Below are 26495 nucleotides of genomic sequence, written 5' to 3' on the forward strand. Positions count from 1 at the left end.
GTAAATGAGTTGAAAGAGAATTTAAAAAAACAAATATAGTAGATATAATTGTTTAGAATAAGAAAATAACGTTGGTAATGTGACCTTAGTGATATGCCCCCTAGTTCACCTCGTCAATTCCAGTGCTTTTAAACTTTTCGTAAATATTTTAGTCAGTATTTTACTTTTATTATATCACATTTACCACATTGAATTAAATTTTTAAATTAAATAAATCTAAGTTACATGTTTGTAACATGTCTATTATACTTTTGAGAAATTGGGTACATCAACCATCAACTTCACATCTTTTTACAAGTGAAGCCAAATCCCCATGATCACCCTCTGGTGGCTGGTTGCAGTATACGCCATAAACCCTCTCCTCCTTCATGTTAAAGTCAATGTACATTTAATACGTTTTTCTCAAAAATGTGTTGCTGTGAGGTCTGGGAAACCCTTGAAGGGTTTATTAATTATTCAGCCAACTATTTTACTTGATTTATTAATGCATGATTTGGTTTACATTTTAGAAAATAGTAAATAAAATAGGCTAATCACATTTTTTTCAGAGCTAAGATAAAAAAACATTCACCCTTAAAGAGCAGCAACTGTTTGGCCGTAAAGAGAAAACTTAAATGAAATGCTGAAGAGCTGGTATGGTGGAGCAGCAAGCCAAACGCTGTTATATTACATGTCATGCCTCTGCAGCACACAGTGAGGCAGCATTATGTAGATTTTGTTAGTTTCATTGCACCTTTCCTTCTTCTTTGTTTAGATCTGTACAAACAGCACAACACAATCTACTTCAACCTTTTCACTTCAGGCATCTCCTTGTAGTTGGGCCCTAAGTCAGTTCCACTATTACCCTCCTTCCTTTTCAATACCGGTGTTTCTTAACCAAAGCAGCACATGTGGTCAGTACTTAATTTAGTCTTTAAGATGCCTTGACTGATACTAAAAACCTCAAGAAAACCCAAGAATCATGTTACACGGTTCCACAGAACAAAAGCAGTAGAAAATTTAATTCAGTTTTACAGCATAATTATACAATCATAACAAGCTCCATGATCAGTCTTCACAGGATTAATCCAGCATTTAATATAAAAAGCACATTCACACGAAACACAATGTATGCACACATTCTAGCTACAATCTCAAATAATAGCATGGACAAAACGATAGCATAATTCTTTTTAAAACACTCTGTACATGGTTTCTTTCTCCAAGGACATTTCATAATCTGGGACAGAGAAACCGATATCAAATGATTCACAGCGAAAAACACAATTTACAGTACAGTACAGTACACAACTGCAGTTGTGCCTATTTAGACTTCCTTCGTTTGGCTTGGGTGGGGCTCGCTCCAGTTTCTGTTAAAAAGTCACAGACAAGTGAATTAGACGAAAGGTAGTGATGTTATGTGTACAGCTCAGGTGCAGTGAGACACTTTTTAAAATATGCTCATGTGTTTACCTTTTACCGCAGCGCTTGTGCCAGGCCTGGCCGATCTCTTCCTAATGCCACTGTCTGCCACTGGCTCCTCCTCCACCTCCTTCTCTGCCCGGGAGCTGCGTCTGCTCGGTCCCTTGGGTTTCTCCACGGCAGCTCTGGGAGGACAAGACAGAAATACGAAAAGGGAGAAAGGAAAGGACAACACAAGGGTGTGTTATTAAACACAGGGGGCGGAGAGTTAACTCTGCTCTACTCAGAGAAAGATATAATACCACACAGGACTGCTGTTTTTCCTCGTCTACCACAGATACTGTCCGTCTTCATCCCGACGGCATCCACTACGTCGACATGATCACTGCTTGTGTCTTTGCAGCACAAACATGTTAAAATACATACCTTGGGACTAAGTTGATGGGCGTCTTTCTTTTCTTTGCCCATCTGTGATAGAAGTGGAAAAACAGCGGTAAACTATAGACTGTGCTGAACAAACATGGCTTCACTTCCCCACCATATTATGACAATCCCCAGGAAAAGAGATATGGCCATAAAGGTCAGGAGGAGTAGTAGGATTTCCTTTGTGATTTGCTGTTCTCTGTTTCGAACTCCAGACATGCATTAGTATATTCATATTGTTGCATGCTATTCATACATACCAAGTGCTGAGGCCACGTGGCTCATTGTTTTCGCCATGTACCCCCTTGGACAACCAAATGAACTGCCTGAGTTTCAGTCGAGTTCGAAGTGTCTAAGCATTTCTCCTTCAAGAGCAAGGGTTTTAAGACTAGGCCGACTTTTCAGAGATCAACAGTTAGGGACACCTTAATAAACCCCGGCACATTAAGCATTTAACAACTAATCAACAACATAGTAATTTAAAGAAAAAATATTGTATAAGGAATCTTACCCTTGCTCAGAACCTGTTGAGACCTCTTCACCTGAATAGGACAAAAAACACAATTAATTTTTATGCCATTTTCCTCCAATTGACTCAGATGATATGGAAATATTGTTTTCTATTTAAGGAGATAAGCATTTTCATAAACACCTAAAACAAAAGGACAGAACTTACTCGTCTTCTCACTGGCAACAGGTTCCTGTGACTGTGGGACATCTTGTTGAACAGGTGCTGGGGAAACAGGTGGAAATAGTTCAACTGATACATGAATATAAAAAAATTGTTTGGAATAAACATGCATCCCTGGTTACTCAATAAAATCCATATATTAAGCAACTATGTAAATATATGGTGGGAATTGAGGCCCAACTGTCTTTTTGCTATTAAGCCCACCAGTTGCCAATGTTTTGCACATTGGGACTGTTTTCTTATTTAAAACAAGAATTTATACCCAAGTAAGCTTGATAAATAAGTTTGCATGACAATTTCAAGTTGTACTAAAAATATTACTATGACATGTAAAAACAAACCCTTACCACAGTGGTGACACACGATATGTTTAGTCATCAGCTTGACCTGACCCAGGATCATGGCCAGAAAATGATCCTAATCCTGTTTGCTCTCTACATATGATTTTTTTTAGCTCATTACTGTGTGTTTACCTGGTGTGGTCTGAGTGGTTTCATTAGGTGTTGCCACTGGTGGTATGGGAGGCTCCATGGCTGGGGGGTCAGACTGAACTGGTGTTACTGCACTGGGGTTAGCAGCTGGAGAGGTTGTGGTGGGCGTAACCTCCTGAACAGGCCCAGGTGCAGTAACAATTGGAACAATGGACGGTATGGGACTTTCCACAGAAGCAACCGTAGACAGCAAGGTAGTAGAAGCAATGTCTGTGGTAGAACCAACTACAGTGACAACAGGAGCTTGAGAAGTTACAGTCTGCGCTGGGACTGGCACTGGAGCTGGTGCAGGAACTGGGGCCTGGGTAACAATCTGAGTAGGAACAGCAACTTGGTCAGAAGCTGGGATTGGAGAGGATAGTACAGGTGGTGTAATGTTGTTTGAAGCAGCAGGAATGGGATGGGAAGTTGGTGCTTCAATCTGAATGGCAGGAGTAGCAGTTGGATGACAGATCGGTGGTGGCACAGCCACTGTGGGCCCCTGCGCTGGCCTTTCCGCAGGATTCTGATGAGAGTCAGCTGCACCAGAAACAGCTGCAGCAGCCTGTCCAGGTTTACTTTTGACTTGGGCAGTGGGAGATGGAGGCATGGGGCTTTTTCGAATGGTGTTCAGAGCCCCAGGACTAGAGCAGGGAGGAGGAGATGCCAGGGGGGGCTGGAAGGGAGATGATGCTGATGAGGTTGGATGTGGAGATGGCTGCTGGACTGGAGGACTAGACTTCTGAGCAGAACCTGTCTCACATACATTTTCGATTTTTAGAGCACCAGGGTTAATTTGTTGAGGTGCTGTGAGAGGACCAACTTGAGCGGATGAGGGCATACAATTGGCAATTTGGACCTGTCCCACAGCACTTCTGGTAAGCTGAGTGCTAGTCATGTTAGCCACTGAGGACTGAGTGGAGGTTGGGGCAGGAGAAAGTTGGATATTTGTAGTGGACACTTGGATAGGCCCCACCATGGTCACTGCCTGTGATACCACTGTGGTATTGGGAGCCCCAGACGCACCTGGGACTTGAAAAATTGGGTTAATAAATACAGGGGTGGTGGTGATGAACTGAGGAGGTCGAGGGATAGGGGTCTGCTGCCGGATGTCCTGAGGTCTAATATTCTTGTTAGGTACAGCAACCATGGTAGACACCATAGACGTGGGGGCCTGGGGAGTGGGGGCAGAGGTGATGGGGTTAGAGGTGACAAACACAGTGATCTGGTTGGGGGCAATGGTGCTGGAAGAGGCAGGAATCTGAATGACTGAGTGAACATTTGTCACAGGTTTAGGATTTGGGATTGGTTTTAGAGCCGAATTGGCTGGGTTAAGAGCAGAGCTGGAGATAGAACTGGTATTAATAGCTGAGGCAGAATTGCTCTGGCCTGAAGTGACTGGGTTGGGGCTAACAATTGGGGTGGTATTAGTGTTAGTACTGAAGGTGTTGCAAAGAGTAGCTGTTGGGTTTACATTCGGACTGGGATTGACCCCATGACTAAGGATGGGGTTTTGATGAAGGGTGGGGGTAGTATTGGAGGTCACAATAGTGCTAGGGTGCGAGCTGGGAATTGAAGCAGGCTGCAAGCTAGGACTACTGGTAGGGATTGGAACAGCAGGTCTGGGTTTGGCTTCCGATTCATTTATAGTTGCAGTAGTAGGAACAGAGGCTGACGCATCTGTACTCTGGGAATTACCCTGGAGTGGTCTGTCTGGATCCAAAGCAGACTTGGGACTGTCCTTCACCATGACATCCCTAACAGCATTAATCTGTATAGGGCGAGGAGGCATGTTTGGGATACCTGTGTTATCTAGTAACTGGTTGAGGGAGGTTGGAGTTGCCCTGAGAGCAGGTGAGACCTCAGAATCCTGCACAGGGGCCGTGTGTGTTTGCCTTTCAACTGTGCCAGCTTGCAGTTCCATGTCAGGTTTCGGCTGCTGAGGCACAGGGAAACGAGGACTTGCCATTCTGGGGGCTGACAACTCTCTCAAAGGATGTGCCTGGGGTTGAGGCTGAGGCACCTTTCTCTGCTCTGCTGTCATCATTCCCTGGCTTTCTCTAACTCCCTCAGAAGGGTTACCTTGAATCCCATGGAAGGGGCTCTGAGTCTGTTGTGCCTCCATAGCCCCACTAACTTGTGAAGGCATAGATACTGGACTAGGGGGTACCGAGGTAGGGCTCAGCATCATGTTTTGCCCCTGAGGGTTGACCAACTGCTGCTGGTGGGGAGGGCATGTGATGGTCATATTTTTCCCCTTTTGTCTTCCTGGACTTGGGGTAGCAGACTTGCGGCTAGAGGCTGGACTTGATCGCCGACTATTGCTAGGACTTGCCCTCTTACCCTGCCCTCCAGACTGCTTTTCCTGTTTGGTACCTGCACCCACAGCTCCAGTGCCAGTAGAGAAAGGCTGTTGATTGTTGTTACTGTTATTTCCACCCGTACTGCCATTACTGTTGTTGCCTGCTAGAGTTAAGCTAGGAGGGGCCTGACCAATGGCTTTCAGGGTGGTTGGGTTAAGACCTTGCTGATCAAATCCTCTGTTTAGGTTGGGCTGCCTGGGCGGTAAAGGAATGTTGATTTTGGGAGGAAAAAGCCCTGCAATGGAGGCGTTTAGCCTCTCAGGTGAAAGGTTTATTTCAGAGGGTTCAGTACTGGGTGGACGATTAGTTGGAGTAAGTGGATGGTGGTATGGCCTGGGGCTAGCTCTGTTGGGGGTTTTAGGCCTGGAGCTTTGTGAGGTTGTGGGGACATTAGGGAAATGAAGTCCAGGCATGGGCCCTCCTTGTTGAGGTTGAGTGGGTAACTGCTGTTGGGGACTGGCTACAGTATGTGGAGGCATTGGTGATGGACCGGGGCCTTGCTTCATCATGTGAGTGTTGGGGCCCTGGTTAACCATCATCTGTTGTGTCCCATTTCCAGGCTGCACCCCCATCTCTGGGCCACCAGGCCTGTCCTGCTTAGGATGAGCCCCTGCAGAGACCTCTTCAGATCCAGTGCCTTGGGTACCCTGCCCTACGTCAGGATGAGACATTCTTCGTGCAGTGCCTGCAAGCTAGAAAGGAGAAAAAATAAATAGTAAAATTGAAATTATGAGGTGTAAATGCCAATATTAGAATTACCATATACCACAACACGTGGCCCTTACCTGTGGGTTCACCATTAGGGGCATCCCTCTTGCTTTGTCGGGTGACTGTGGTACCCCTCCATGTCCTTGAAGACTGATCATTACAGGCATGTTACCTTGCTGTGAGACAGGAAGCCTTTGCACCTCAGATGGATTGCCCATGCCCCGTGGAGGGAGCTGTCCTCCTGGTGGGATTGACATGCGATTTTTTGCCTGCTCCTGCTGCATCTTCAGCATCATCATCATCTGCTGTTGTTGCTAAAATGAAGAGTAAGAATTAGTGTTAACCGATAGAGCATTATCCATTGTGTTGATACCATTGTCATTAATGTACTTAATAATAATAATAATACCTGCTGTTGAAGGTGTGGTTGTTGTGTTTGCTGCTGCTGCTGCTGCTGCTGTTGTTGTTGCTGCAGCTGATGAGGGTGCATCTGGGGCTGGCCTTGACCTGAATTCTGTGGCCCAGTCATCCCCTGCTGCCCTTGAGCATTCTGGAGACCCTGCATCTGCATCTGTTGCATCTGCTGCTGTTGCTGCATCTGCTGCTGCTGTAGTTGTTGCTGCTGTAATTGTTGCTGCTGTTGTTGTTGTTGTTGCATTTGTTGCTGCTGCTGCATTTGCTGTTGCTGTATCTGCTGCTGTTGCATGTGCTGAATTTGTTGTTGTTGTTGTTGTTGTTGCTGCTGCTGCTGTTGTTGTTGCTGCTGCTGTTGCTGCTGCATAAACTGCATGGGCACTTGCTGCAATACTCTCTGTTCTCCAGGTTGGCCAGGAAAGCCTAAAGATACAGCATACATTTAAACATACAATTACACATCCTGAAAAGTAAAGAATACTGGACAGCAGGGATGTCACAAGAATACTTAGATACCAAAATTCTAAAAACGCCATGGTACTTTTTTACAGTACTGGAGGTACCTAACAATACCAACTCGCCCCAGCACGGTCCTGTAGACACAAAGATTGTGACGCAAGATAGTGTTTTAATTTTGTTGTTGCAGAAGAAGTCACGCCCCGTTTATCCAGGAACATGGATGTGAGTTCAGCAAGTTATTGTGGAGATCAGTTGTGTATGCAGGTCATAAGAGAGGAGCAGAAGAGCAGAATCACTTGTTGGCAGGCGCTGGGGGACTTGCACTCGAGTATATAGGTGTGCGTGTGTGTGTGTTACTACATTGCGTAGTAACATTCTGTTTTACAATGTAAATAGTTTTTTCTTTTTATTAATTACTTGAGGCTAAATAGTCACTGATGTTTTTTGTATGTTCAAATATGTTTATAAAAAGGAGTGTGTAGAAGTAAATGGGATTTATTGGTTAGTTTTTTGCTGTGGTATCGAATTGAGATCGTGGATTTCATGATATCGGTATTGACTACTACATTTTTGGTATCGTGACATCCCTACTGCAAAGCTGCTGAAATGTAGGAAACAGTGAGGGAAAACCATGAAAATGATTGCAGACATTCATTTATTCAATGTCAGTTACCGGCAGGCCTGTTAGCAAAATCAGGGAGTTTTGGGCCAGTGTTGTCTAAGCCCAAATTCTGTTCTCCACCCAGATTTGGCAATTCTGAATCCTCAATGCCAGCATTCACATCAAGACCACTAGGCAAGAGAGAAAATAGATGAAGCTGAGTCACATAATCAATGTAACAGTGATACAATTAGCTAAACTGCAATAAATACAATAATAAAATAATTACCCAAGTCCCTCTACTTGCTGTTGTCCCTCTCCCTCTTTGGGCTTCTTCTTTCGTGCGGGTTTCTTTTTCTTGGGTTTGGCTTGATTACCTCCTCCTGCTCCTTGTTTGCCTCCTGGTCCAAACTGACTGGCTGAGATATCACTCTGCAGTAGGTTGACCAGAAGTGGGCTGGTCAGTGTAACATCCTTACTCACAGGAAACCCACCTGGCTGTCCACAGGCTGCTACCATTGGCATCTGGCCTGGAAACTGGGAGTTAAAGTTCATACCATGACCTGCAAAGTGGCCATTTCCCATCTGCATGTGCTGAGGACCCCCCATCATGCCTTGTTGCTGCTGTGCCTGCATATCAGGAACCATCTGTTGGACCCCTAAGTCCCCTGTACCATTATTGGGATCTCCCAGAGGATGTGGATGTTGTTGAACTGCCTGTTGTTGTTGTTGTTGCTGTTGTTGCTGTTGTTGTTGTTGTTGTTGTTGCAACAAGACCTGCTGCTGCTGCTGTTTCTGCTGCTGTTGTAACTGCTGCTGTTGCAACTGTTGTTGGATAAGAGGGTGACCAGCAGGAAGCCTCATCTGTTGCCCATGCATGCCCATAGCTTGATTAGGATTTCCAGGAATCGGGACCTGTTGGGGCTGTTGCTGGTTCATTTGCTGGTGTTGTTGCTGCTGCTGAAGCTGTTGCAACTGATGCTGTTGCTGCTGTTGTAACTGCTGTTGTTGGAGTTGGGCCATTTGCTGCTGCTGTTGTGGAGTCATCTGCTGAGGGCCAACCTGGCCCTGGAACTGAACCATGTTACCTGGAACGTTTGGGGAAGGGCCACGCATCATCTGGCTGGCCATGACCCCAGGTGGCATCTTGCCTCCAAATGCCTGCTTGTTGCCTTGCATCTGGTTGGCAACCATTTGTTCCATCATTGAGTTTTGTTGCTGCTGCTGTTGCTGCAGGAGCATGGCCTGGTGCCCTTGGCCTCCAACCATCTGACCCTGCCCATGCATCACCCCCTGGCCTTGTTGAGGCATCATCTGCTTGGGTGGGGTCATTCCTCCTCTCTGCCCTTGATTGATGGGCCTTGAAAGGACAGTCTGACCTCCACCCTGGCCTTGAACCATCTGGCTGGGGGAGGAGGACACGGGTTGGGCCTGATGCTGGAGGCCCATTATTTGGGTCTGGAGGCCAGGCTGTTGCTGGCCCATACTAGGCCCAGCGGTTGTACCAGGGGGCGGACCTGCCATACTACTTTGTACACCCATGACATTGGGTTGGACGTGGACTGGACCCTGCATTGAGTTTGGTGTGGAGGCCGAAGGTTGAGCTCCTGATGTAAAAAATAAAAATGATGTAAATGGGTTTTCACAACAACAGTAATAAGCAATTATGACTTTTATTAACTTGATGTTCAGCCACGACATGTCAGTTCTAGCTCTCATTCTTGCAAGTAATGTAATGTAAGAACTGTGCTATCCTGCTGTGTTTGTGTTATGGATAATGAACTGACAATGTCCAAGTTGGACTAATGCATTACAACTAAAGGCAAAAACAATACGTGTTACTCAACAGTATGGGAAATAAAACAATTATTCAAAATATGCCATAGAACCACAGTGAAGTTTTTTTCTCAAAGTACTCCATCTTGACAAGTATTATGGTGAATGAGCAACCAGAGAACCAATTTAAGTTATGGAATAACCACATTTAAATAATATTTTCAAAAATGTGTGTGACTGCATAACAGAAATCTTTTGAAATATTGATATGAGATTTAAAAAATACATTACTGGCCTTATCTCATTCCACACCATTTTAATTTACCAACTCAGACTAACTTATTAACTCAGACAAAACTGCTGTCTTTCTCCTAAGGAAAACCCATATACAACTGCTGTGTTGTAGACATTTTACCTGGGTGAGTCATGGCTTGGCTGCTCTGCAGCTGCTGAGGGGCTCCTCCACCAGGGGTTCCTGGAGCGCTGACACTCACCTGACCTTGGACAAAGTTTGGGGCTGGAAAGCCCATGGGACGCTTTGGCATGCCTATGATCAGCAATGATTGTTAATTTTTAAGGCAAAATGTCCAATTCCTTAAACATAAGTTACCACATTTAATGTGCACTAACCTGGGTGAACTTGGGCCCCAGGCTGACCATGCTGGGGCATTCCCATGAATCCTTGTTGCATGTTACCCTGTTGGCCAAGCGCTGCTCTTCCTGGTGAACCAATACCCTGAGGAAAACCCTGTGGAGTTGTAGGTCTCTGAGCCATCATAGGAGGAGTCCCAGGTGAACCCTGTTGAAAAGGAGACGAGGAGGAACCAGGGGACTTGGCGGTGAGGTTGCCCTGTGGTCCAGAAGCTGGTGGAAGGGGTGGAGGAGGTCTAGGCTGTCCTACAACACCACCAGGGCCAACCTGTGGGCCTTTAGGCTGAGGGGCTGCAAACTGACCCATTCCTGGCTGCTGTTGTTGCTGTAATTGACCCTGTCCCATGGTATTGAATACCTGCCCAGCCTGTTGGCTGCCAAATGGATAAGGGGGTGGAGGGTGGCTGGGAGTCTGAACTGTAGCAAGGGAAGGTGGCCGTTGTAACATTTGTGCTTGGGGTGGGGGCTTTCTCCAGGCAGGGCCTGGGCCTTGAGGGCCTTGAGGCTGGAGAACCCCAGCGGGCAACTGGTTCCAGCCAGGAGGTACGGCCATCTGGCCTGATGGGTTGAATGGAGGTCTAGGTCCAAGCTGGGAGAGCTGAGCTTGCTGCTGGGCCTGTTGCTGTTGGTGATGTTGTTGTTGTAGCTGTTGCAGTGCAGCAGGGTTAAGTGGTCTTCCTACCTGCAGAGTCTGCATGTGATGTGCAGCCTGAGGCATGGGGCCTGGACCATGGGGACCAACTTGTTGGTGCTGAAGCTGCTGTTGCTGCTGAACTGGCATACCAGGCATCATTGGGTCCATTACATCTGTGAGAGAGGAAGCAGCAGTTTTTCCACAACTGTACTGCCCAAGCTATAACATAACTCATGGTGTGATCTTAAATATTTGATGAAGAAGAAAAAAAAGACCTGAACCTGTCTGTGAAGATGGTCTTGGAACACGAGGGTGCATCTGTCCACTGCTGCCAGGTACCATGGCCTGACCTGCCATGCCAGGACCAGGGGGAACCATCTGTGGATTAGCCATCCTAACTACTCCTTATGGAAATACGAGCATATTATATATTACAGGCAACAGGAAAATATCTTATATTTATCATGTGACTTAACACCAAATAGCCAACAACTAATATTTTTTTAATTATTGTTGCATGTCTTTATGGATGCAACAAACAATCAACATTTGCATAAAACCTAATGTACCATTATCCAAACAAACAAATAACCACTTCTACTGTTCACAATTAGAGCCATTTCAAGTGTAATCAATTCAGTAAACTAATACCTGGGCCAGGCTGACCCGGAAAGGCGACATCCATTCTTATCTGGCCAGGTGCTCCAATTGGTCCATTCACTCTCACTTCTTGTCCTCGATTTGGTCCCATAGCCACATTGATGGCCCCTTCCCCTAAACACCAAAATAAGTCAAATCAATAAAGGAGGTCCAGTTTGTATCCTTTATTTTGGAGTGCCGCAACTGAAAACAAAAACATTGTCGAGTGCATTCCGATTTATGTCTCAAGAAGTTTGACGGCTGTGCTGTTACCTTCTATCTGCACAGAGAGAATCCCCAATTCTCTGAGCTGCTGCTGGTTGTTCTGGGCCAAAAGTCTAAGTCGCTCAGCAGCATCCCGAGGAATGTTGAAGGTAACCCGCACACTGTTCCATGGCTCCACATGCTGTGGTTTTAGCCTGTCAGAGGCTTCATGATGGACAACAAATGGATGCAAGTTTAATTTACAGTGTATACAAGATTTTAAAAAACACCGGTCAGATCAAAGAATAAAATATTATTCAGAGTTAAAATTGAAACAAATCTCTACAATTTAATTAAAATTTGCTATAAATATAAAATAACAGATGGAAGTATGTATGCTATTCACTTTGAAATGCCTACATGATAATACTTTAACAGTGTCCTCTTTAATTGATTACTGTTGAAAACCTATTTTCATCCACTGAGATTCAAAGTCGTACACAATAAAACATGGAGAAATTCAAAAGGTGTAAGTGAGGCCATCAGGTGACAACATTATTAGTGTTTTCAATAAACTCCTGTAATCTTACTTTCAACATTAACAAGGGCTTAAAAAATATTGAAACTAACCCATGTCAAGCATGTTAGGGATCCCGCTGAGGACAGTGTCAAGTTTTTGTGTAAAATCCTCATCCTCCATATTCCCTTGAAAGGCAACGAAAACTGTAAAATCGTCTGCCTCCCCGCTGTTTTCTTCCATGCCATCTTGCTTGTTGTCTTGCTCCTCTTCTGTTACTGTGCTTCCATGGCAACTGTATGCATCCTCTCCCGCATCATCCCCAACACCAGAGTCCCTGTCGGAATCATTATCCGCTTCCAGGCACTCTGTCCGCTGGGACAGCTCAGGTGGGGTGTGTCGATGTGCCATCCTCCCCTCTTACTAGGAGTGGCGTTTGAACCGTGTTATGCTGAAATTAAACATGACAGAGATGATTACTTTTATCTAATAAACCACTACAGCGCTGCAACATATTGTTTTCACAGTCAGGAAGCAGCTGAGGTGTCAGAGTGAAGAGAAAACATCCTGTACTTGAAACCATATAATTAGTATATAAAATGCTGGATAAAGAGGTTACAGAATTGTTGCAGGCTTCACGTGAGACAAGGTGAAACATCTTTCTTTTTGAAAGTCCACGATAAGACTGCACTTCCTTATGCTGAACAACTATAAAACCAGGGTGTTGGTGTTTGGACCACAATCCCACAGGGTCTACAGTGCGCCCATGAGGCCAGAAACCTGGGAGTAGTCTTGGATTCCGAATTTCTCAAAACATTCATCCATCAAATCAGCTATTGGTCAATTTCTGAGTATTGCCAAAATAAGATAATTTCTCACATTTAGTGAAGCACAAACTGCTATCCATGCTTTTGTCTCCAGCCATCTAGATTACTGTAACTCACTATTAGCAGGACTGCCCCAGAAATCAAGTGACTCCAACTTGTTCAAAATACAAAAACTCGACAGTATGAACACATCAGCCCCATTGCACTGGCTGCCTATCGCACTGAGAATGGATTTCAAAACGTTATTGCTGGTTTTTAAATCTCTAAGCGGCCTTCCCTCCTCTTATATCACTGACCTTCTAATCCTGTGGACACCTGCTCCTAATCTCAGGTCTGCAGATCAACTATTGGTTCCCAGGGTAAAGCGTGAAACTGAGGGTGGTAGAGTTTTGTCTGAGAGGGCCCCCACGACTCTGGAATAACCTTCCACTGGGAATCAGACAAACTACCTCGTTGTCCTCTTTTAAAATCTCGTTTAAAGGCTCATTTCACCTGGATTTCTTATGTCTTTGTGTATGTCACTTTTCGGTTTCTATGTTTGTGGAGCCCTTTGCAAATTGTTTTTTTAACAGATTTAAGTAAATAAAGTTTTTTAAATTTTATTTATCATCGAGTAAATAAGATGACGTTAAAGCCAACAACACACCTGCACGTCAGTGACATCACTATGACCTGTGATGCTAAACCTGGACGCGCAGACGTGTCAAATCTTTACAAAAAAGGGCTGTTGGTGGTGGAGATGTTCAAACCGTAGTGTGATAAGACGTTAATAACTGATACTCTTCATTTATACGTTATCACGAACAGTGAGCAGCTTAGTGACTGTGATCGGCCCAGCAGTGGCAGGGGCCTTAGCACAATCTCACGCTAATAGCGATCAGATATCTGCAGACGGAACAAGAATACTCCGCATCTCATGTCAGTGGGAACTTTCACAAAGTACATGCACGTCTCTAACAACTCGATGTTAAACGCGTTTAACCAGACGCCGCGTTGTCAAAGAGGCTCAAATTAAAACCGAGACGGTTCCTGCTGGTTATCTCCTCAAGCTACCGTTAGCAACGGCTAGCTGCGTTAGCTAGCCGAGCAGCGCTGCACATCATTTATCTTGTGGACCGCAACTTGTTAGCTTCGCCGCTCGTTAGCTACGACACGCTTATTGTCACATGCAGTTACACACGCACGAGGAAAGCAAGACCCTTACCACATGTATTCATCTGAAAACGAGTCAAACCAGTCGACATCTGCTAGCAAGATTAGCTAACAAAACATGAATCACATACAAGGCAGAAGCGAAACGACGTCAACCCGGCTAAAGGGGAAATACTGTTTCCGGTGGCGCTTTCCAAAGTAAAACTCCAATTAAGTAGCAATGTCAAAAAAATAAAGAAGAAAAAAAATCCCGTTACTCTTCTTACAGACTTGTTTTATACGAAATTATAAAATGTTTCAAATAAAATAAAACAAATTGGTTTCTCTTGTCATATCGTCAGAAGCATTAAAAGGTCCAGTGTGTAAGATTTAGGTGAAACGGATCTATTGGCAGAAATGTTACATAAAATAACTCTAGTGATGTTTTCACTAGTTTATAATCATCTAAATTGTACACATTTTCGTTTTCTTTACCCTAGAATGAGCCTTTTATATTTAAATGCCAAACCAAACTCCTTATGAGTTTTTATGACAACTGAAGGCTACCACAGGTTCTCTTTCATATTTGGACGGGGAAGGGTGAGGTGAGGGGTATTCAGCTGCAACATGCAACTTCACCACTAGATGTCACTAACTCATACACACTGTACCTTTAAGTTTAAAGACAGTTCTCTGCAATTCTTTGGTTCTTTTATTCTTGGATGAAAGCAAAATACACAATTGAGTCTAATTGTTACAGTATTCAAAATTTAAGTTTGTACCAAAATCTGCGCTGTTGTACTTATTCATCCTACACTTGTGTGCATTGGTAATAACAGGTAAATAAATAAATAGGCCACAAGAAGAACTGGAAAAATACATCAGCTCCTATTTAAAACTCCAGCTTTCCAAAAAATAACTTATCAGAAAAGAGCAAGCTCCCATAATTATTCTACAGTTGGTGAGATCAATCACATGTATGGAGGAACAAAGTGGCAAACATAGACCAGCATGAGGATGTAATGTGAAAACATTTTATTTCTTAGGCTTGTACAGTGCTGATTTTTAATAAAATCAGATACAAATACACATGGAATCAAACATCGGGTGTTGTGCAAATGTTTGCCTTAAGGCGTGGTACTCTACAGTACAAGAAAACAAGCATCAAAAGTCGTATTGCACTGCTACCCAACAACAGAGACAAAAGGTTGAGGAAATGTTTGTTCACTCAGCACTGGCCATGCTGGATATCATTTAAACAACTTTTAGAATGCACTGCTTGACAAATGCTTCTTACTTTAAATATAATGCCTGAAATAATTACAAATGAAATAGGTACACAGCAGCTGGTGGAATGCATTGTGTTATACTAGTAGAAATAATGTATACAGCCCAACAAATGTTCATATAAAAATAGACAGATTACATTCAATCCATCTCTAAAGACTTAGATTTCCTTTCTAAAAACAACTATCCCTTCCCCCAAAAAAGCTCTATTCCACAAGCTTTAATTGACAACAAAGTAATGCAACAACAAAACATTTTTAAATTAGGTATTTAAATAACTTCTTCTATGATGAGTGATATTTAACACCAGTTAAACTGAAGCAGATGTGTTTTTTGTTTAAAGATGCTCCTGATGAGCTATTGATTGTTCACAACAGTGGAAGCAGCTGAACCAAACAACATCTAATCACAGTCACATGCCATATAAAAAGCAGGAGATTAAATGGTTCAGTTTAGGATCGTCTAGTTATTGTGTGATGACACTCGGCTTAAACACTAGTTGGAACAGGTACTTTAAATAGAGGACCATGCAAGTGCTGTAAATGGTGGCATCCTGGTGTGGCATCATTGTCTGCTCCTTCTTACAGAGAATCTGTTTGTTCACCATTAATTTACGTCAGAACTCCTGATCACGAATTCTAAAAGCAAGCTGTTAAAGAAAAGCTTCAAAAGCCATCCCAATTTTCTATTATCGTTTTTTGACACCCCCGAAGTAAATCCACCCAAAACCTCTGGAGGTAATTGCCTGTTTTAAGTAGAACTGGAAAGCAGATATTATGAGCACAGCTTGCATTTCTATACCCTTCCCTGGATAATATAGGCTGCAAACTTTGATGCTTTTAAGGGGAGTGACATATATTTTCAACACTATCTACACTGGGACTGCACATTAGAGTGGGCATACTAACTTTGATATGTGTGAAATTGTGTTTTTTTATTTTATTTTGCTGGCAAACTAATTTATCAGTGGATTCAAATGAGTGGATTTGTTTCCTACAAAGTGATTTCAGAGAAAGATGCATGTCTGAAGTCGTATTTTTCCTCAGCATGTTGGTCTTAAATTCTGTTTAGTGAACTGGTTCTTCATTAGCCACCTTACTCAGTAACTTTCTCTTACAGTGTTTATCTTACCCCTTCTTTTTTTATGTGTGAGTACACACTAGGGCAGGTTGGACATAGTGAGGGCAGATGCGTCAGCACTTCGGGGGTCCTTCACCCCAATGATGAGGTCATTGGTTCTTCGGGTGCCCTCCACTAATGAGAGAACGTCTTTCCTCTCAACTTTGTGTCCTTTGAACTGCAGCAGCGCCACGTCTTCATCTAGAAACTCAGCTGCAGGAAAGAAGGAGAGAGTGGGAAAAGGAGGACGATCTGAGTTTAGTGGGAAGAATGAACAATGATAAATAAAATGTCAAAGTAAAAAAGACTTCCTTTTACAGCTGTTGTTCGAATTTAATGTTGATAAAGGAAAATTACACCTTGTGATGAGTTCACACGGTCGGTTTAGCCATCACAGTGTGTTCAGATTGTATTTTTATGAGGACTTTTAGCCATGCAGGTCACGGAATATCATGTCTTAAAACCAATAGCTCTGACTTAAAACCTAAAGCTGCGATCAGATTATATTTAGATCACAGCCCGATCCAAAACTTCAGATCGAGGAACATACTGATCTTTGATATGTGCCGAATCACCGTCTGTATCAGAAGCGTTTCATTCATTCCTGGTGCCAACAAGAAACATGAATTTTGAAAAAGCCTTTAAAAAAAATTTGGTTTATGCTGCTCCCCACAAAAAAGCAGATTAATGCACAGGGAGTTGTAACATTTAACTGTACCATTCTACTCTAAACCAAATCCAATCTTTGTATATGATGACAATAGAGGTTCTCTCTGCTATCCCATCAACTCATCTGCTGTCCTTAGTGTATACAAAACTGTGATCTGATGACAATGTAAATACTGGTCCAAGGGCACTTTAGAAAAGGAAACTGGAACCGCAATTAGAAACAACGTCAAACAGCCAATTTGCTCACATTGTCTGAAGGAACTTTGTCACACCAAAACCAAAGTACAGAACAGATTGATCAGTTGGAAAAACTCACAGTCCACCAGGAGGGTGTTGGGCTCCAGCTGTGGGTGGAGCCGTCCATACGCTACACTGTCACTCATGTTTTTACGTGAAGACAAAACATTCATCAGCACCTGTGAAGAATCCGAGAACACAATAGATTGAATAATACAACAGACATAAATCCATCTATTTTTGCCAGGTCCCAGTAGCAGGTGTTTAAGCTAGGTGGTCAGGACCTCCCTCTCCCCACCAACATTTTCCAGCTCCTCCTGGGGGAGCGTGAGGTGAACACAGCGGTGCTCAGCTGGGGGCTTGTGAGCATTTCCACACCTGCCCAGAGCCTCTCACCCTGGGCACACTGTAAAAAAAAAAAGAGTCCAGCTCTTCTGCAGTTTTGTTCTATAATCAATGCTATGCATGGAGATGAGCTCAACTACAGTATATCTAGCTGATTCAATCTACAATGCATTGGCTCCATGTAATTTTTTTGGTCTCTTCCTAACTGGGCCCCGTGGGTCAAAGCCTAGCCACCAGGTGTTTGCCAGCAAGCTCCCCTCTCAGGTCTGTCTCCAGGAGGGCCGCGGTGTAAAAATGACATGGGATATATGAAATGATAAAAATCTAAGAATCAGTCATGAATGTAATTAATGCTTGCATCATGTAAATTACCTGTGTAATGCCACTGAGTGCTTTCTCCCCATTGGAAGATCCAATTGCCACGTATGTGCCACATAACCCCACGGCTGGCCTCACTGCTGTGGGCATCAGAAAGGACATGGGCCTCTTCCCAGGCTGGAGGTTGTTGTGCTAGAGCAAATGAGACCAAACACAATGAGAACTTGAAGCTATAATTAATGCTGTTGTGAGAAATAAATGAATAATAACTCCATCAAGAAAAAAGGGTGCATGTACTGGGTTAGGTGATGAACTCTGCGTTTTATTGGGCCAAGTGAAGTCCAGGATCTGGCTGTTCAGAAGGATTCCTGAGGGCGTCACTATCCCGCTGCCAAATGGTTTGTTTAGAGAGCTACAAAAAAGGTCACAGTTTCAAGTTTTCTAAAAATATAAATTCACTCTAAAATAACACAGAGATCTTTATAAACAGACATGGTGCAATAGCAGCTCAGTTAAAGCTCGTCACACCTCATGAATGACACAATGTAGTCATCTGGACCCATGACCATGACCTGGGCAGCTGCTGCACCCTCCTCCAAGGTAAATGATGGAGTGTAATGGCTGGCGGGTAAAGCCTGGGAGTCATTGATCATCTGACGGAGCAGGGAGGCCTGTGATTTGCTTGTAGATGGGAACAATAAAGTGCAATGTTTAATGAAAATGCCTCATTGAATCAGGATGGATATATTCATTATTAAAGATGATGATTAATCTCTACCTCTGCATCTTGGTAACAATCTCAGCGACAGACGTGTCAAACATGGGGTCTCCCAGCCCACTAGCCAGGGCCAAGGCTATCTTCACAGACTGGGAAAGTAGAACAAATTTCAGACAAATATCTCATCATTTACTGCACTTGGTATGTAGTTAATGCTGCATACTGATGGGGCAGATAGTACAGTACCTCCGCAATCCAGTGGTAGGTGCTGTTCCTGAAAACCTGGCTGGTGATGTTGTAGCCTTCCAGGATGTTGAGAGCAGTGATCAGGGCCACTCCTGCATGTGGCGCTGGGGCCACCATCACATGATGTCCTTCAGAAATACCAACAAATAAGGAAAATTTAATGATTGCTACTGTGAAACTGAGAGATTTTAGTGGCAAAATTAAATATGAAAAAGTAAAAAGAAGAAAATAAATAATAATGGATATTAGGTGTATAAGGTATAAAGCAAAGGGAAATTATAAAAGTTCCACATACTGTAATAAACGTTTTGCATCATCTGTGCCTGGTATCCCAAAGAAAGTGTACAGTTGTACAATACAGATATAAAACAAATAACAAATTGTTTATGATACAGCATTGAACATTGTATCTTAAGGTTATAAAATAAATAACAATTTACTCAAAATTATTAATAGTGTAATAAATAAGGGATGAGAAAAATGGAACCATGTGAGGAAATACACACAATACGTTTCATGCCCGTTATTTTCGCATTTGGATAATTAACGGCCCAAGCTTGTGTACAGCAAATAGGTGTGCAGGTGTATGCACTATACACACTTCACCATGTCAATATGCTCATGTCTTTAGTCATGATTCTGTACATGTTAGAAGGACAAACTGTTTTTAGAGGAAGACTTGAAGAAATGATTTCAGGTTAATTTAAGTTAATGTTATTTTGATACACCAATCTTTCCTCTACTTGCTCTGATGTAAATATTATCTTAAGCTTCTGAAATTGAGATTGCTGAGTGAATAAACAAAGATTTGGAAATATCACTCAACACTAGACTCACTTTCAAGCTCCACATGGAACACCTGACAAGCTAAGTAAAGGTCAAAACCATGTTGAGGTTTTTATCTATAAGGCTCTTTCGCAAAAAGTGTCTCATTACTTCTGCTCTTATATTAACACTATAATGTCAGATCTCAGGATATTTTAATATCAATATTAATATACCACATTTTTTTAACTGAGCTTGGGAAGAGTGAGTTCAATTATGATGCCCAATGCAAATTAAATGAGCTGCACAAAATCTCTTATTATACTTGAGGATTTTAAAATACTATCCTCAGGTACTCACACACAGTATAACTGTTTTAACGGCTTGTGTGTGTGTGTGTGTGTGTGTGTGTGTGTGTGTGTGTGTGTGTGTGTGTGTGTGTGTGTGTGTGTGTGTGTGTGTGTGTCATCTTCTTGAATTTTCTGATCATGTTTATTCTTGTGCATCGGTCTATCTAACCTAAAATAATAAATGAATAAAATAAATCTGAACAGGCTTACCCTGATAGGTGATCTCTGCAGGCTGCTGTAAGACTGTACTGTAGTTTCCAAAGTCATCGTCTGTGAGCACTCCGCCTTTAGCTTGAACCTATTAAAAATGCATAGTGACTTTAAATTTATCACAGGGAAATTGAACAGTCAAAAATATTTCAGTCATCTGAAATTCTATTACTTTAGCGAGTAGACTCACAAATCTAAATGATGGTGGTGGTTATAGGTGGATACTAGTTTAGTTGTGTGACTAAAGGTTTGTATTTTCTCTTCAAACTAAAGAACAAGGACCAGGTCCCTTCTTTTAAGAGACAGCCTGAAATGTGATGCCAGTCGACATCCCACACCCACCTCATGTGTAAGGTAAGTGATATGGGAGTACCACAAGTTTTCTCTCCATTTAGAATTTTCCCTTGTTTAAAAAACAACAAACCCCTTGATGACTGTATCACAATATCTGTATGTGTACTCTTTCTCTATGTTGTTAAAAATAGACAAATATTGCTGATACTCTGCATTGGGGAGTAATTCTAACCTCTCATGGGCAACACTACTTGAGTCACCTTATAGAGATAAAATACAGAGAGACTATACAAGATACAACAGAAATTCTATATTTGTTCATTTTTTTTGAATCTCAAAGAACCTGACACAAAGACAATCCAACAATAACATTTGAAATAATATAACAATCGTTAATAATACAACTAAATTACTTTGATACATGACAAGAACTGCTTACAAATTGTGAGAAAACATAATGAAATAAACTGATTGTGTTGAACTGCTCGTAATCTGCGGAACGTATTATCAAATAATATTCCGTATTTGGTTTCAGATTGCTGCAACTAATACATGTATTAGTATTACTAATAATGTCAATGTATTTGGACCACACAATTATGAGGGACAATTAATTTACATCATTATTTAGTCATACTCTGACACGACTGAATTACCACCATACACTAGTTACATAATAAAAAGATGAACTTAAAGTAAAACAGGGTTTAAAGGGGGTATAAATAATTCCATGTGGAGATAATGCAGAATTCATGACTTCTTATATAATCATAGCTAGAGACAGGGAAAAGAATTCTTCCTTACTGCAGCCTCCATCTCCTGCGTCAGGTTACCACTGTAGAACTCCGGTATCCCCTTGACTGCAACAGCATCCAATATGGCTGCCAAATCAAGACGTCTGGTGAACAATCCAGAGAGGGGAGCCTGGCCGTTGGGGAGGAACAATGCCCGAAATGCATCTGAGGTGTTTTGGTCCTTAACTTTAGCCAGAGCCTCAGCTATGGAGAGATGGGAGAGGAAGCTTAGATCACCTCATCTTTACATTACTTCACTTCACTTCACGTTGCTGAAGGAACTACACTGAGGCCGGGAGATAACGCTGGTGTTTGTTAAGCAAGGGAGCAGTGACATTCGTGACTGTGACTTCACTCAGTGATTCATATTACATAACAGCACACTTACCTAAGTCATGGGTGACATTGAATCCATTTCTGGCCACATCTGCTGCCATGGTAACCACATCCTTCCATGACATCCTGAGGAATTCAAAGAATATGTCTGGCTCGGTTTACAAATGTTTAAAACTCATACATACACTATGAAATCCTACTTTTGCCAAATAAATAATCTACAATAGACCAACATTACACGTAGTATGCATGGCTCAAGTGGGTTGGAGAGTGCGGTAACATCCTCCTCAGCAGATGAAGCATCAGTACGGTGATAATAACATAGCATCAGAGTAATTGCAGCCCAACAAGACGGCTAAAAAAAACAATACATGTCTTTTCTTTTGACACAGCTGGTGACGCTCTCACTCCTTCAGCTCTGAACACAGGCACAGGCTTTATAAATAACAGCTTTTGCTATTCTTGTCTAAAAGCATTAGACAAAATCAAGGGGGGGAAATAAACTACGTCTTATTTATACAGGTCGTTTGAAAAACAGGAGTGGGAGAAAGATTGAGCAAATTATATTTACTGTACCTGCCATAGAGCTGGTGTGCCTGGTGCATCCCACTGAGCATGCCTGGTGTGCCCACCAGCAGGCCAGGCTGAAATGCAACAACAAGAACAGAGGTCATATGGTATCTTGGTGCATAACAAGGACAAATGCACTGCGATCTTAAGAAAAGAAAATAAATGAGAAAGAATACTGCAGAAAGTTACTGTACATTTTGATCAAGGTTAGTCCTCATCATCTCCTCATTGATGGCAGATGGTGCCGTCTCCCTGAAATCGATGACCCTCGTTTCATTCTTACGGATGTCATGCACCAACATAACTCCACCTCTGCAAACAAGATCCACAAAGCATTACGTTATTTCCTTATTAATAATGAGCAAAGTCTAAAAACCTCAGTGGTAGTCCTGTGTAGAAAAGTGTAAATGAGTGTGTTCTCTATCACTCACCCTCCTATACCAGAGGTGTGAGGATGGACAATCCCCAAGCAGAGGGCAGCAGTGATGGCGGCATCAACACTGGAGCCCTGCTTCTCCAGAACACTGAAGCCAAGCGATGTACACTGAGCCACGTCCGTCACCACCGCTCCCTGGTTAAAGACCTTTACGTGAACAAACACAGAAGGGTGAGACGGTTAATATGTCTCTGAACTGACTTTCGGCATGTGTGGGAGGAAGCGTAGTGTAACACACAAAAACCTACCTGTGGGTCTCCAAAGTAGATCTGCATGATGAGAGCCACCGTGACTCCAGTGGCGAAGGTGAGACAGGCTGTGATGATGACAGTCAGTCCATCTCGCTGGCAAGCACAGTCTTCTGTAAAGGGGTCTCTGTTCGTCTCCTGTAGGGACACGTCATGGCAGGCCAGGTCTGAGGCAGAGGAAGGGAGACGCTGGAGGCGAGCTGACTTCAGAAACAGATCTGGGTCTGCAACATGCAATACAAACCAAAAGGCTTAGAATAAACAGGGGAGAGCAGGTGTATGTGGACTGGGTTCCGTTTCCTCCCACCAAACTCCACTCAAAAATGTGTCAATTTAAAGTGGCTCTGCTTATAGAGGGACAAAAAACTATTTCTGAATTCTGCATCCATGTAAATCCTCAAAGTAGCTCCTATGTAGTTCAAGAGTTGTAGTCTCCCTCCGAATTTCAATTTTCAGATTTAAGAGTTTTGCAAAAGTTAAATATCATTGGGTTGTAGATATTTGAAGATGTCACTTCGGCTATAGAGAACTGTGATAGACATGTTTAACCATTTTTGGACGATATTTTTCATCAAGATCTACATGACATACCAATTCGCTCGCTGTAAAGACAATCAGAGATGTTCAAAGGACAAGTGTTTGTGGAGGGTATTGTGTAGAACGGCGTGTGGCTGACCTGTGTCTTGCTCACTCAGTATGTTGTCATCTTCTTTGCGAAACTTGAGGGCGTTTTCCCCGGACGTCACATCGTCCTCTGGCAGCCGGGGGAAGCTGGTGATGCTCATGTAGTCCACGGGGGAGTAGGCGCTCCCCAAGGTTGTCTCCGGATTTGCATCTTTGTCCGCCACACATCCACTCGGGTACCCTGACATGATGTCATGAGCAGGACTGTGCATGACTACACAGCTAACCTATCTATATCTTGAAGGCGCGAGGGGGTGCTCATATTCAGAGTCACATCTGATTTCCAGTCATGGATGATCAGCCACACACCCTGCCTGTATCATCCAGATGAAAACAACAGCTTTAACAGACCTCTGATGGAGCTCTAGTGTTGCTGTGATGCAGAAGCACTTCAGCTCCTTGACATGCCGTTATATCACAGCTGTCCTGCAGGGATTTGTAGTTTTCTTGTGCACTTGTCGCTGCAGTCGGTCTCTGACAGGCCGGAGCATGGGCGTGTAGCTGCGGTGATGATGATGGTGTATTTTTGTTCTTCTCCAATCGTGTAACCTGCAGAGAATAACACAATAAGCACGCTAACAACATTTGAGAAGCATTTGTCTGAGCGCTGTTAAACGAGTCTCCATAACCTTAACCCGCGGGGCACTGAGCAAACATATGAGCCAATATTGACATGCGGCAACGCGTCCGTCTCCGTCTGTGCCGCAGAGAACTGGACGGATGATGTGTTAAATGTAATAAAAAAAAAAACCACAGCAGCGTGTTCACCGTGTCCAGCTCCTTGAAGACGATGCTATCTGCGTATCCTCCTCCGCCGCGCGGCCACAAGCTAACACCGATGTACGCTAATTCCGCGGCTGCGAACAGCCCGGAGCTAACTCGGCTTTACTCACCGCAGTTGTTTGAACGTGTGTTGTCAAACAGGAGCCGTCCTCTGCGGTGCTGTTGCGTGTTCGAACCCGGGGAAGGTGAGCTGAGGTCAGCTCTCCGTCACCAAGACTACCGCTGAATCACGGCCCGACGCCCCGAAACGGGGAAGTTGGCTTCAGATCCGGACAACTGGTAGGACCTGTCTGGGAGATGGCCAGCCGGTATTGAGGCTACACATTATTTTTAAATACGCCCTTTACTGTGACCTGGATAAGATCGGTCACTCAGAGTGAGTTCTAAATATAGAATTCAGATATAAAGATATTCTTAAGCTCTTTATATTCACAATTCAACGAAATACGCCTGCTAGCTGGAGCTCCGTCTTGGTGCCGGTGTCAGACTGACTTCGCAGCAGGTGATGAAATCCCCCCTCAGGTGCTTTAAGCTGTTTCCCGTTCGTTGTGATGTGTTTGGAGACAAAAAAGGAGAAACCTCGTTTCAGGGCAAACCGCTCCATGCTTCTTGCATTCTTCTAAATTGTGTGAACCAGATTAACAAGTTGCGGCAGGCCTACTCTAACCCAGCTCCTATTACCTGTCCTCTGTCCCTCCCACCACACACTGCCTCAGGCTCCTCTGGGGCCAAGGGCCAAAACAAAGTTTTCTACTCTGCCCACCCAATTGTTCAACTGTAATCTGCCTGATTTCTTAATTGCTGGTGGACACAGGGCTGGGTTTAAAAAAAACATTCTCTGATTAAAATTGATCTTGATTTAAATGATCCTATATCCGATCCATAAAAAGGACGGATCTAACTTTTAATATAAACCTTTTCCCTTGCGGGACCCCATTGTTTACCCAAGAATAACAAACATTTGAGCTAGTCTTGTCTCAAGAAAGGATTTTTTAAGGGCTCAATTACCAACGGGACAAAAGAGGAAAATGCCCCTGAGGGCCACCAAAACACGAGCTCCACACCACAAACAAACATCCAATTCTGCAATAATAGATGTTATACTTATTCCTGGCACTATTATACTTCATCACCCTTCTATACATACGTCATCTGGCGTGTCTTCTCATTGTTTGCTAACTTTTATTTCCTACCCTTTGTCAAGCCTCTAATCAAAGTCAATACTCCACCCCTATTCACTTCAGATACTGTATCTACACACATTACCACACCTTACTGCTCACTTACTCCCCTGTAAACTTCCACCTGCATTTATACTATCATCTCTGAGGTGGTGGAAGGTCAAAAAGTGCGTTCCCTGAAGTACAAATCAGATATCTGTTCTTTTAGTGAGTATTTCCATTTAAAACTACTTTATACATCTACTTCACTCGATCTTGTCAGGAAATATTTTACTTTTTTTGTACTGCATTTTAGAGTATACATGTACTTATACATTATAGTCCAATTTATAAAATATGGTGTATTGTTAAGGATTTAACTTAATCTCTACGAATCAGTTAGGGTTTATTCCCCATCACGATGATATAAGACATATACAGTAAAACTCACAGGGACCATTCTGTGATATTTTGTGTACGTTTGGTACTGTAATCACATTTGCTCATAAAAGTTGCTTTTTCAAATTTTTGTAGTTTAATGCTGATTTGCTCATTAACTTATTACAATGTGGTTTTTATTCTTTCACTTAACTGTTCTGAATACTTCTACTATGGCTGGAGAATGAAACAATATCAACAATTATCACAATCCAATTTTCATCATTAGCAATATAACAAAGTTTCTATATATAAAGTTTGTGCATTGTGTAAGCACAGTGAGGAGGTTTAACACATAAGTGATCTACATCAGATGTCTAAAATGTTTTGCTGTTTATCAAGTTTAAAACACAAACTTCGCTCAACTTTACTAAAAACATTTTTTGCACTTAATAGAAATAATAATGTGACATTTATCGTGATAATTATCCATATTGACTTTTTTTTTCTTGAAATAATTTTTGGCCATCTCGTCCTGCCCTATCTTCCACTATTGTTGACAATAGATCACGCGCTGTTTGCTCTAATCCTGTTCCCTTCGGTTCTCCCGGATGAAAATAATGACACAAGATTCAGGTG

At 42.9% G+C, this 26495-nt stretch overlaps 2 protein-coding genes across 8 annotated transcripts; both read right to left on the reverse strand.

Annotated features, from left to right (window-relative positions):
- Positions 1 to 975: 975 nt before the first annotated feature.
- Positions 976 to 14105, reverse strand: ncoa6 (nuclear receptor coactivator 6). 2 transcript variants are annotated; one of them, XM_035158480.2, is made up of 17 exons: positions 13983 to 14105; positions 12065 to 12402; positions 11504 to 11659; positions 11243 to 11365; positions 10873 to 10995; positions 9937 to 10764; positions 9722 to 9853; positions 7820 to 9137; positions 7603 to 7721; positions 6466 to 6893; positions 6134 to 6370; positions 2989 to 6040; positions 2501 to 2557; positions 2336 to 2366; positions 1828 to 1869; positions 1453 to 1586; positions 976 to 1349 (listed from the first exon to the last, which is right to left on the reverse strand). In XM_035158480.2, exons 2-17 carry the CDS (start codon positions 12360 to 12362, stop codon positions 1303 to 1305), a joined length of 7125 nt encoding a protein of 2374 aa, XP_035014371.2. In that variant the 5' UTR covers positions 12363 to 12402; positions 13983 to 14105; the 3' UTR covers positions 976 to 1302. The 2 variants fall into 2 exon arrangements, with proteins under 2 accessions (XP_035014371.2, XP_035014373.2); XM_035158482.2 differs by lacking the exon at positions 1828 to 1869.
- Positions 14106 to 14921: 816 nt separating this feature from the next.
- Positions 14922 to 25015, reverse strand: LOC118110454 (glutathione hydrolase 7). Of its 6 annotated transcripts, none has more exons than XM_035158199.1 (16): positions 24429 to 25012; positions 23543 to 24084; positions 22852 to 23018; positions 22599 to 22750; positions 22362 to 22479; positions 22174 to 22241; positions 21650 to 21723; positions 21272 to 21465; positions 20174 to 20261; positions 18849 to 18976; positions 18663 to 18751; positions 18413 to 18565; positions 18182 to 18296; positions 17939 to 18076; positions 17301 to 17400; positions 14922 to 16528 (listed from the first exon to the last, which is right to left on the reverse strand). In XM_035158199.1, exons 2-16 carry the CDS (start codon positions 23745 to 23747, stop codon positions 16356 to 16358), a joined length of 1962 nt encoding a protein of 653 aa, XP_035014090.1. In that variant the 5' UTR covers positions 23748 to 24084; positions 24429 to 25012; the 3' UTR covers positions 14922 to 16355. The 6 variants fall into 6 exon arrangements, with proteins under 6 accessions (XP_035014090.1, XP_035014088.1, XP_035014089.1 ...); XM_035158197.1 differs by having other exon boundaries at positions 22852 to 23075; XM_035158198.1 differs by having other exon boundaries at positions 23528 to 24084.
- Between the last annotated feature and the right edge of the window lie 1480 nt (positions 25016 to 26495).

Source organism: Hippoglossus stenolepis, chromosome 6 (assembly GCF_022539355.2).
Source record: "Hippoglossus stenolepis isolate QCI-W04-F060 chromosome 6, HSTE1.2, whole genome shotgun sequence".
Classification (NCBI taxonomy): domain Eukaryota; kingdom Metazoa; phylum Chordata; class Actinopteri; order Pleuronectiformes; family Pleuronectidae; genus Hippoglossus; species Hippoglossus stenolepis.

Bases quoted from the DNA above. Each gene is read 5' to 3' on its own strand.
- ncoa6 (XM_035158480.2), bottom strand. From the start codon at position 12,362: ATGGCACATCGACACACCCCACCTGAGCTGTCCCAGCGGACAGAGTGC. The intron at 11,660-12,064 runs GTTAGTTTCAAT...TCCATCATGAAG, and splicing joins CCCTAACATGCTTGACATGG to CCTCTGACAGGCTAAAACCA. The intron at 6,894-7,602 runs GTAACTGACATT...CTGTATCTTTAG, and splicing joins TTTTGCTAACAGGCCTGCCG to GCTTTCCTGGCCAACCTGGA.
- LOC118110454 (XM_035158194.2), bottom strand. From the start codon at position 23,747: ATGCACAGTCCTGCTCATGACATCATGTCAGGGTACCCGAGTGGATGT. The intron at 18,297-18,412 runs GTGTGACGAGCT...CCTTTTTTGTAG, and splicing joins TACATTGTGTCATTCATGAG to CTCTCTAAACAAACCATTTG. The intron at 18,077-18,181 runs GTACATGCACCC...CATTTGCTCTAG, and splicing joins AGAGTTCATCACCTAACCCA to CACAACAACCTCCAGCCTGG.